General features: G+C 49.8%; 1 protein-coding gene across 1 annotated transcript in view; it reads right to left on the minus strand.

Annotated features, from left to right (window-relative positions):
- The window catches only part of SMC1B (structural maintenance of chromosomes 1B), a 1336696-nt gene that overhangs the window by 482584 nt on the left and 841867 nt on the right, over window positions 1-12245 (minus strand). The window contains exon 18 of the mRNA XM_030213853.1: window positions 10004-10157. Coding sequence (XP_030069713.1) covers window positions 10004-10157 — 154 coding nt within the window. The remainder of the gene's footprint in view (window positions 1-10003; window positions 10158-12245) is intronic.

Below are 12245 nucleotides of genomic sequence, written 5' to 3' on the forward strand. Positions count from 1 at the left end.
AGCAGACTGGGATCTTCTCAGAGCATGTGAGAGAAGTTCCAGCATGCTGCTCAGAGCAAGACATGAGAGTGGTGGCAGTCCATTTATTGGCTGCCAGCAAAGGTATGCCTAGCGTGCCCGCACGAAGGGAGGGAGGAGAGAGAGGCAAGTATTGCTCCCCTACCCCACCCGGCCACCCCTAGCCCTTCCAACTGCAGAGCTGGCTATGTCCGGAGAAAGAGCCTGTTGTTAAAATTTACCAGCACACCCCTGGAGACGACCCTGAGGTCTAAGCCTGGTGAGAAAACACGGTGATTCATTTCCTACTAGACGGGGGCTAGTTAGTGGTATTTACCTGAGCAGAAAGCTGGTGCCGTCATTCTTGTGATCAGGAGAAGCTGCTAATAACTGTACTACCTCGTAACATAGTGTGACTGATCAGTGGTGTAATTTTATCTGGTAACCAATAAGAATTAGTGTTTAGTAGTGTGATGTATGAGTGTATTTTTTATCAGCCAGTGATTTTGTATTCAGCCAAAGCTTGCAGAGTTCTATTTTGTATACCTTAGCTCTATTTCTTACCTGACATACTACTAATAAATCTAATATATATATATCAGCCTACAGTCTCAGCTACAGTTCTTTCTAACGGAAGTATTGGCTAGGTTCCAAGGTTCCCACCCCTAGACCTAATTCAGGATTATTTGCTTGCAGATAGTTCTGCTTAGGGGAACCTGGACACAGGTAATTTATTATCTGTGAATTATCCTACAGAACTTCGGGGTTGCTCGGCCACCAAGCAGAACCCAGGTCCATGTCTTTTCACACTCGGCAGCACACTCACAAAGAGACAGGCAGAAAAGAGGAAATGGAAGACTGAAATTTCTGCAGAGCTTTCACAAGTCTTAATAGATATTATAATAATATGGCAGTGTTTTAGGTTTGCAGGTATTTAAGAAACTAATTGTTCCACCCTTTTACTTTCATTTGTAAGTGAGGAAAGTTTATTTCATAATAGGAATAGTATATTTTTGACGGCATTGGGGTACAATGTTTTCCTGACTTATGTACCAGACACAATATAGGTGTCAGATAAGGAATTTTTTTGATAATAAGTTTGCTGTACAACAAAATACCGAGTAATCCAAATTAAGCTCAAGATAAAACAGGACACTTGCTTTGATTGGCTCACATCACTGTCTTTTTTTTTGCTTTTTAAAAATGTATTCCCTTATTAATGTAGGGTCCCTCTTTAGCTGAGGACTTGGTAGGGGCTGTGTATGTCTTATTTTGTTTGTTATGTATTGGACCTTTATTTATATTGTATGACCACCCTATTTGCTTTAACAAGTGCTCCATACTTGTATCATTTTTTAAGTTATAAAAACAAAATAAAATGGAACATCTGTTAGAGGTAAACAATTTTGGTTTTCTCAGTCAACAAGCAGGATGAAACAGTCCCATAACTGATCTAGTGTGGGCACAAGCCCCTCACATGCACAGGCAACAGATAGTTTGAACCAGATAAGAAGTTTTTATTATGCTTTTATTCATACAGTTGGGCTCACTATATAATACAGACTTGCCTCCTCTCTCCGGCAGGTTAGTCAATAAGTATCCTTCAATGTACCACCACAAAACAGGCCTGACATCAACACAAAATGGGTTCTAGCAGTTTCTGCCACTTCTCTAGCACTCTCTGCCCACTTGCAGGCTGGAATACTCAAAACTTCTTCTCAGCAGCTATAGCTGGTCAGGTTTGGAGGCTTCCCTCAGCTACTGTGGCAAGGATCAAAGACTTCCTTCAGCCACTATCAGCAGGGCAGGAAAGTCTTCCCTCAGCTCCCCAAGTGCCTCTTTGACTCTCCCATGCTCCGAAGGTTTATTTCCCCTGATTGGGCCATGACCTCATATCTAGGCTTCCAAGGTTTGGGTCTGTTAAGGTGGAGAATGTGACAAGGGGAACTAGGGTTTGTCTAGTGTCTGCCTGGCTCCTTCTTTGAGGTCTCAGGGCGTTCCCAAGGAGGGGGTCTCCACCCGAGGTAATTTCCACACTTTATCCCCACCAGTCCACTCAAGGCTCCAGACACAAAATGCAGTGCACAAATGCTGTTTATTCCTTCAGACAAGACACAGTAGCACTGATCACCACCTGTTCCCTCCAGCTGGCCGGGAAAACCTCGCCCCTTACCCCCCCCCCCCCCCCCCCCCACCCCACTTCCCCAGCTGCACACAGTCCAAGCCCGAATTCAGAGTCCCCAAGCACTTACTTGCAGGTCATGATTCAACACCCCAAACAATCCTCAGCAAGGCACAGGCCCCGGTCCTGGTTCAGAACTCCCAGCACTGCCCAGCAAGGTAAAGGTCCAGGTCACAATTCAACACCCCAAACATTCCTCAGGAAGGCAAGGTCCAGGTCCTGGTTTCAGAACCTCCCAGCCATGCTCAGCAAGGTAAAGGTCCCGGTCCTAGCTCCCTTCAATCTCCTTTTATCTCTCACCTTCTCCCAGAAGGTAGCAACTGCTGGATATTTCTTCCATGAGCCCACAGCCTCGAAGCCAGGCTGGCTAGGAAGCCCTTTAATTTCCTTCCTTATACCCGTGCCACTGCAGCCAGGGTCCATAGGCCTCATTATGCCTCTGCTTCCCTTACTGGAGTCCGCCTCCCATTCACCTCCTCCCCAGTCCATTAATTCCTCTCCCTTTATGCTCCCCAGCTGTTCCTTACCACCCTGATTATCCCCATTACCCAATCACTCCCTTCCCCCTCGACCCCCTGGGACTGGTAGTGCTCTTCCTGCTCCCTTTCTCCCTTCTCTGTAACTTGCATGGTTCCTGGGACACATAGTCTTCCCTCCTTTTTAAGTCTTTATGATACTTAAATCTCCTCGGAGGGATGGCCTCCCACCCCTTGGGACCCTGGGATTTGTAGTTAGACTCAGGATGGCTACATCTTCCTGTCCTGCTCCTTTCCTGTCTCCCTGCATCTTCATGGGTTCCTTACACTAGGCACTTCCCCACAGATTGTTTCTTCCCAAGCTGAGGATTCCACGCCCACACCTACAAAATGAGTTTTTTGCATGTTATAGGTTCATCTTGTGGACAGAGCATTACCGTAATTACAGACAGGACAATCTGAAAGTATGTAACAAGGCACAGTGACAGCTCTGCAGATAGCATATATAGAAAAGTCTCATAAATGAGCTTTTATTTATTTATTCCAGGCTTTCTATACTGCTTGAAATGACAAGCAGTTGACACCGACATGGCTATCATCTTGTTTGGGACAGTAAAACCAGCTTGACTACATAAAGGCTATCTATATTCATCTACAGGGATCAGGGGAATTTTTTCACCACACCAGCAAGCCCTTTAATAGATAGTGGTTCCAACTTGAGGCTCACTAATTTTTCATTGTTGCAGTCAGAAATGCGTAATATTCCTGGCTGAAGCAATGCAAAAAAATGAAGATACATACCTGTAGCAGGTATTCTCTGAGGACAGCAGGCTGATTGTTCTCACTAATGGGTAACGCCCACGGCCATCACCAAGGAACAGAAATCTTCTTAGCAACAAAAGTTTGCTAGAGCCTTCGGGCGCGTGCGCATAGGCACCAATCGCGCATGCGCAACCATCTTTCCACCCATCGCGCGAGAGTCCCGATAGTTCAATAACAAAGCAAAGAGGAAAGGACAACTCCAAAGGGGAGGTGGGCAGGTATGTGAGAACAATCAACCTGCTGTCCTCGGAGAATACCTGCTACAGGTATGTATCTTCATTTTCTCTGAGGAACAAGCAGGCTGCTTGTTCTCACTAATGGGGTATCCCTAGCCGCCAGGCCTCACTTAAAACAACAAGGAATATTCAATGGGCCTCGCAATGGCGAGGACATAACAAGGATTGACCTACGAAGAATCATCTAACTGAGAGTGCAGCCTGGAACAGAATAAAAATGGCCAGGGGGTGGAGTTGGATTCTAAACCCCGAACAGATTCTGCAGCACTGACTGCCCAAACCGACTGTCGCGTCGGCTATCCTGCTGAAGGCAGTAGTGAGATGTGAATGTGTGGACTGATGACCACGTCGCAGCCTTGCAGATCTCTTCAATAGAGGCTGACTTCAAGTGGGCCACTGACGCTGCCATGGCTCGAACACTATGAGCCGTGACAGGACCCTCACAGATTCAGCCCAGCTGGGCAATAATTGAAGGAAATGCAATCTGCTAGCCAATTGGAAATGGTGCGTTTCCCGACAGCAACCCCCTTCCTATTGGGGTCGAAAGAAACAATTGGATGGCCTGTCTGTGGGCTGTATCCGCTCCAGGTAGAAGGCCAATGCTCGTTTGCAGTCCAATGTGTGCAATGACGTTCAGCAGGGCGGGTATGAGGCCTGGGAAGAATGTTGGCAAGACAACTGACTGGTTAAGATGGAACTCCGACATCACCTTGGCAGGCACTTTGGGTGAGTGCGGAGGAATATCTGTTATGATGAATTTAGTATAAGGAGCATGAGCTACCAGGGCTTGAAGCTCACTGACTCTACGAGCTGATGTAACTGCCACCAAGAAAAGGACCTCCAGGTCACAGTACTTCAGATGGCAGGAGTTCAGAGGCTCAAAGGAGGTTTCATCAGCTGGGTGAGGTACGACGTTGAGATCCCATGACACTGCAGGAGGCTTGACAGGGGGCTTTGACAAAAGCAAACCTCTCATGAATCGAACGACTAAAGGCTCTCCAGAGATGGCTTTTTCTCTCTACACGATGATGGTAAGCACTAATTGCACTAAAGTGATTCCTTACTGAGTTGGCCTTGAACCCGACTCTGACAAGTGTAGAAGGTATTCAAGCAGGGTCTGTGCAGGACAAGAACGAGGTTCTAGGACCTTGCTCTCACACCCAAACGACAAACCTCCTCCACTTTAAACAAGTAACTCTTCTTAGTGGAATCCTTCCTAGAGGCAAGAACGACATGGGAGACCCCCTCAGACAGACCCAATGAAAGCAAAATCTACGCCCTCAACATCCAAGCCGTGAGAGCCAGAGACTGAAGGTTGGGGGTGCAGAAGCGCTCCGTCGTTCTGCGAAATGAGGGTTGGAAAACAATCTCCACGGTTCTTCAGAGGACAACTCCAGAAGAAAGAGGGAACCAGATCTGACAGGGCCAAAAGGGCGCGATCAGAATCATGGTGCTGCGGTCTTGCTTGAGCTTCAGTAAGGTCTTCCCCACCAAAGGTATGAGAGGATATGCATACAGGAGGAGAATGGCATCCGACGCTAGTCTGCCGTGTGCCTGAAGTCTGGAACAGAACTGAGGCAGCTTGTGATTGGTCTGGAAGGCGAAAGGTCCACCCGAGGGAGTGCCCCACTCTCGGAAGAGCTTTCATACCACCCTGGAATGGAGCGACCACTCGTGCGGTTGCATGAGTCTGCTCAGCCTGTCGGCCAAGACAGTTGTTACGCCTGCCAGGTACGTGGCTTGGAGAAGCATGCCGTGCTGGCATGCCAGCGCCACATCCTGACGGCTTCCTGACACAGGGAGCGAGATCCGGTTGCCCCCCTGCTGTTGATGTAGTACATTGCAACCTGATTGTCTATCCGAATTTGGATAATTTGGAAGGACAGCCGATCTCTGAAGGCCTTCAGCGCATTCCAGACCGCTTGGAGCTCCAGGAGATTGATCTGACCTGCTTCCTGGAGGGACCACACCCCTTGGTGTGGAGCCCATCGACATGAGCTCCCCAACCCCAGGAGAGATGCATCCGTCGTCAGCACTTTTTTGCGGCTGCGGAATTTGGAACAGGCGTACCAAGGTCAAATTGGTCCGAATCGTCCACCAGCGCAGCGAATTGTGACAACTGATGGACAGGTGGATAGCATCTTCTAGATTTCCTGTGGCCTGGCACCACTGGGAAAGCTAGGGGCCATTGAACAGGTCTCATGTGAAGACAAGCCATTTGAGTCACATGGACTGTAGAGGCCATATGGCCCAGGAGTCTCAATGTCTGCCGAGCTGTGTATCTGCTGGACGTTCTGGCCTGGGAGGCGAAGGGACAGAAGGTTCTGAGCCCTTGCCTCGGAAGGTAGGCATGAGCCATCTGTGAATTCAGCAGAGCTCCTATGAATTCGAGAGATTGGACTGGCTGGAGATGGGGACTTCGGGTAATTTATTACAAACCCCAGTAGCTCCAGGAGTTGAATAGTGCACTGCATGGACCGAAGAGCTCCGCCTCTGAGGTGCTCTTCACCAGCCAATCTTCGAGATACAGGAACACATGCACCCCCAGCTTGCGAAGGTACGCCGCAACCACTACGAGACACTTTGTGAATACCCGTGGTGCAGAGGCGAGCCCAAAGGGCAGCACACAATACTGGAAGTGACGTGTCCCCAGACGGAATCACAGATACTGTCTGTGAGCTAGCAGTATCGGGATGCAAGTATAAGCATCCTTTAAATCCAGGGAACATAGCCAATCGTCTTTCTGAATCATGGGGAGAAGGGTGCCCAAGGAAAGCATCCTGAACTTTTCTCGTACAAGATATTTATTCAGGCCCTCTCAGGTCTAGGATGGGACGCATCCCCCCTGTTTTCTTTTCCACAGGAAGTACCTAGAATAGAATCCCTGCCCTTCTACCCGGGTGGCACGGGCTCGACCGCACTGGCGCTGAGAAGGGCGGAGAGTTCCTCTGCAAGTACCTGCCTGTGGTGGGTGCTGAAGGATTGAACTCCCGGTGGGCAATTTGGTGGGGTGGAGATCAAATTCAGGGTGTATCCGCACCGCACTATTTGGAGAACCCACTGGTCGGAGGTTAGAAGAGGCCATCTTTGGTGAAAAACTGTCAACCTCCCCCTGACCGGCAGGCTGTCCGGCATGGCTACCTTTATGGTGGCTATGTTCCCATGGATCCAGTCAAAAGCCCGTCCCATGCTGTTGCTGTGGAGCTGCAGGGGCCTGCTTAGGCACACACTGTTGACGGGAACGAGCGCGCTGGGACTGTCCCTGTGCCTGAGGAGGCCTTCGGGCTGGCTGGTTGTACCTACGCTTGTTGCAAGCCTAGGGTGCAGCCTGCCGGGCCAGGGAAAAACGTCCACCTGTGGAGGTGGATGCTGAAGGCGCCCGGTGGGAGAGCTTGTCAAGAGCGGTTTCCCGCTGGTGCAGTTGGTCCACCAACTGCTCGACTTTCTCGCCGAAAATGTTATCCCCCCCCCCCGACAAGGGACATCCGCCAGCCGTTGTTGAGTCCGGTTATCCAGGTCAGAGGCACGCAGCCATGAGAGCCTGCGCATCACTATACCCTGGGCCGCGGCTCTGGATGCCACATCACAGGTGTCATAAATACCCCTGGACAGGAACTTTCTGCACGTCTTCAGTTGTCTGACCACCTTCTGTCGACGGCACCGCGGGCGCAAGCACCCCCGGTGCCGGCAGGGCCTGGCGCATCAAGCCCCTCCAGGATACCTGGGAGGATGCTCGGAGGCACTCGTCCAGGGCCACTGTCAGGAGAGGCTGGGGAGCCGGTGCGGGCGTCGGTGCTCAAAGCTGCTCGGGTCCAGGAGACGGTACCGGGGTTACCCGACGACCTGCGCATTGACACCTCTTCAATAGAGGGGGAGCGCTCCTCTTGGCGCGGGTGCTTCTTAGGGATCGAATCGTCTCTCAACGTCCCTGAGCTGCCTGTGCCATGCGTCGTGGGCGACCGATGACGGTGCTTCTTCGCAACCTTCTTCCGATGCCCGTCATCGGCGCTCTGCGGCATGGAAGAGGAGGAGGTGGATTCTCCGCGCCCTCTGGGGGTCAGATCTGACAGGGTTCGGTCCCGATGGCCCTGGGTGGCGGGATCAGCCGAGGCAGACTGCCCACTCGGTCGTTCACCCGCCGCCATTGCTGGCAGGTCGTCGGGCCAAGGGAACCTGTATTCCTGGGGTCGATGCCATGCTCGGCGTCGAAGTCGTCGACATCGGTATCGATACCGAGTCCCAGCCATCGACACCGATGCCAGCCGACGTCGAAGGGCCGGCGCAAGTTCCAAAAGGTCTCGAAGAACTGCCTCGCCACCTGCGTCCGCTTTTTCAAGCCGAGACACAAGGTGCACACCTTGGAATTATGCTCCAGGCCGAGGCACTGGAGACACCAAGCATGAGGATCGGTCTGCGAGATCTGCCGGCCGCACCGACCACACTTTTTGAATCCACTCGAGACCTTCGAGGACATCGACGGAAAAATCGCGTCGGCGAAGTCAAAACCGTCGATGGTGGCGGTAAAAATAACACCACGAAAAAAAAAAGAAATCGGTCGTGCGGAAGCGAAATAAAAGAAAAAAACTCGACAATAAGGATTTTTTTTAAAAGAAGGAAAGAAGGGGCGCGCGAACGCGTGTAGAGAAAAAGGAAATCGCGGGCTAGGCCGCAAAACGGTTTTCCAGGGCTGACATGGAGAGGGACAAAGCTACATCTCTCTCCAGCGCGGAAAATCGAAAAACTGAGCAGGAACGGTTGCGCACGGGTGGGAAGATGGCCGCGCATGCACGGTGGGCGTACCCCGCGTGCGGGACCTCCCGCTAGATTTTTCTTCCTGTTTCGAGGGGCTGCCGTGGACGTCAACCCAGTCGTGAGAATAAGCAGCCTGCTTGTCCTCGGAGAAATACATTTTCCATGGGATTCACTCACTCAGGATTGGAGTGAAGGAGTAGTCTTATGGTTAGTGCAATAGCCTGAGAACCAGGGGAACCGGGTTCAATTTCCACTGCAGCTCTTTGTGACTCTGGGCAAGTCACTTAACCCTCTATTATCCCAGGTACAAAATAAGTACCTGTATATCCTATATAATAATTCTCACCTCCAACGTTCTGAGGCTGCCTGGAACCGCGGATCTCTCGGAGGTGGTCTGCTAGATGGAGTAGATCACTGATGTCATGAAAACAATGAAGTGCCACTGATTGGCTGCGCCTCGGGTGAAGTCACCAGCCCGACGCCTAGCAACAAACCACGACCCACACAGCAGCAAACACCGACCCAGGCAGGGGGAGGAGTAGGGAAACACTCGGAGCATGTTTCCCTACTGGAGCGTGTTTCCGTACTCCTCCTCCTGCCTAGGAATCGATGGAGACTGGCTGCCAACCTCCGGAAACACCCACGCACAGTAACCGCCCTCAAAAAACCGCCACTGCCCTCTCTCTCCTCTCCAAGTCCGCCATCCATGTCCAGCGACCCTCCCCTCCCCCCCTTGGCACGTCACCCAAGCCCCTACTCCCGGTGCATCACCCAAGCCCCTACCCCCCCCTCCGGCGGGCTTGGGTGATGCGCCCAGGGGGGCCAGGGGGAGGGGAGGGGCGCTGGACATGGGTGGCTGGAGGGGGAGAGGAGGGTCGCTGGACATGGATGGCTCCAGGGGGGGTAGGGAAGAGGGGGAGGGGCTTGGGTGATGCGCCAAGGGGGGGCAGTGGGGGAAAGGGGAGGGTCGCTGGACATGGGTGGCTGGAGGGGGGTATGGGGAGGGTCGCTGGACATGGGTGGCTGCAGGGGGAGAGGAGGGTCACTGGACTGAAGGGGAGGGCAGGAAGAGGGGGGTCCTGAGACCAGTCACTCACTCACTCTCTGTCTCTCACATACACTCTCTCTGACACACTATCACACTCTCTCTGTCACACACACAAAGTCTCTATCTCTTTGTCGCTCTCTGTCACACAGTCTCACACACACTGTCACTCTCTCTCTCTCATTCTCTCTCTGACACACACACTCCTACTCTCACACACACTTTTTCTGAAACATACACTCAGAGGAAAACCTTGCTAGCGCCCGTTTCATTTCTGACAGAAACGGGCCTTTTTTACTAGTAATATGTAAACCGCTTTGATTGTAACCACAGAAAAGTGGTACATCAAATCTCATCCTCTTTCCTTTTCATTATACAAACACGCACACACACACATATATAATTTGTAGAGAAAAATCAAGTGAGAGCTTGTGCCCTCACCTTTATTTGCATATTCAATCTTTATATCTTTTCAAAGTGTTTACTGAATTACCTCTACTTCACTGATTTCATCCAATGATCCCAGCAGCAGGCTTATCTGCAAATCTTGAACTTTACATTCCAAAAGCAAATTGTGCCTCTCTAATCTTTGCTGTTCCAATGAGGTTTCTATGGCTATGGTTTCTTTCTGTATCTTCATCAACTCTCTATAAACACAGATGTAAAACTGTTACTTTAAAGTAGTTATAATGACAATGCTTTATAGGTAATTCAGATGACAACATTTTAAGAATCCCAGTTAGGTCTATTTACTAACCCTTTGTGTTTGCTATTATGAAAAATTTACCATGGAATTCACTAACCCACACTGTTTAAATAACCCCGAGCCAACTTTTGCTTTGGTTCCCATTCCTCCCAATTTTTTTTTACTTTGCAGCCAATTTTTATCTTCCCTCTGCCTGCCTGCATCAGGCCTTTAAACAATGGCAAAAGCATGTTCTGCTCTGGGATTCCCCACTACATGAATACCTGTTCTTACGTTTGAACTTACACCGATGCCAGCGGTACTGCAGAGAAATGAGCATAGCGGCGTATGAAAAACACGCTTATTGATAAGCCTGCTTTCTTTAATGGGCTGACCAGTATGGTAAAAAAGAAATCTTGCCCCTCCAATACTCCCCACTCCTAGTACATACCTAAAAATCCCTTCTACGGAGGAAAGATTTCCTGTTGTTCTTATCCCAGCCTTAGGCCTTTAGCACTAGTACCACAATAACACCGCAAGGGCTCAGGCTGCTGCCTCCAGCACTAGTACCACAATAATACCACTAGGGCTCAGGCTGCTGCACTTAGATTTTTTGATAAAAGGGATCAGGCAGGTCAGAGATACAGGGGAGGGTATGAGCACAACTGGTCCTGACAAAAAGATCAGGGATTGGGGGGCCAAGAGTTTTTATTGTGCTGACTCCTTTAACTTGCTCCCTGAGAGCAGTGTGTTAGCAGGCAAAGTTACCACCACATTTTGAGGTGTAATTACCGTTCCATGTGATCTAGATTGTACCTTGTGAGTTCTTTTGTATTTTCAGATGACAAATGTGCATAGACTACAGACTCACACATTCACCCAGGAAATAGGATACAATAGATACCTTTAATATAATGCCAGCACAATAACAAAGAGATTACAGCATAAAGGGAGAGAAACCTCCACTTGCAGGAGAGGCTGCTGTCACTTATGGAGTGCCTGTCAAGTCTCTCGAGACTTGTATAGCTGTTTCTTAATAGTTATTTAGCTATAAGTCTCAATATCTTGAAGTATAAACCCCTAGCACATCAACACACCTAAATCTCTTGTTCTTTTCTGAAGTTCCTTTATTGAATAACATAGATGATTACTCACAGTTAGATGTTCATAAGCACAAAGAAACCCTGTAGTTTCATGAGCTGTATCAGTGAAGAGAAGGTAGAAGTTTAAGTGGGATCATTGCAGAGATAAGAAAAGTAGTTCCACAGATAGAGGCAGCTCGGAGTTAGGTGTTTGGGAGTGTAGTACCCTCTTCTAGGAGGGTATTTTCAGGGTGAAAAGACTAGTGCTTTTCCAGAGCTACAACAGGATCATTGCTTTGTCCTGGAGCAAAATGGATACTGTCCTCCTCATGGACGGGGGGGCGGAGCCAGAAGCTCTTACAGACTCAGAGAAGAAGGAGTAGAAAGGCCAATAGGGACAAAGCCTGCCGTCGAGTAGCAAGGGCGGCTCTAGGGGGCAGCCCCTGATTGGAGGAAAAGGTCATACCTGGCTGACCTCTCAGGACAGAGATAGTAAGAATGGCCAGGAAGTGCTGGCACGTAAACAAAGAAGCCAAGCTTGGCTGAGACAGAGGAGTGATCTAAGCAGCATCACAACCAGTAGTAACAGATCTTATACAGACAGACAAGTGGGGTTGCGTTGTCTGTGAACTACATTACACACAATGCATTGCTCACACACATATCTTAGCAGTGAAGACTGCAGCAGTCAAGCTCTTTAGGAGTAAGAATAGCAGTGAAGGCATTAACACATTTTAGGGTCACACTATAACTAGTGCCAGGCTGTCAGGGGACAGAACACTCCCCGTCTGGTATCAAAGATACTACTATTATTATTATCGCACGTTATCAAACTAATAGCATGCAAAGTCCACTGTCTGTATTCAGGTTGTCTGTCAGCTGTCACGACCCCAGGCTTTAAACAAACAAGTCGCAAACTCTGGAACAACATAAATCCTTGGCTTATTGTCATCGAACGGCAGCAGGAG

Source organism: Microcaecilia unicolor, chromosome 9, assembly GCF_901765095.1.
Source record: "Microcaecilia unicolor chromosome 9, aMicUni1.1, whole genome shotgun sequence".
Classification (NCBI taxonomy): domain Eukaryota; kingdom Metazoa; phylum Chordata; class Amphibia; order Gymnophiona; family Siphonopidae; genus Microcaecilia; species Microcaecilia unicolor.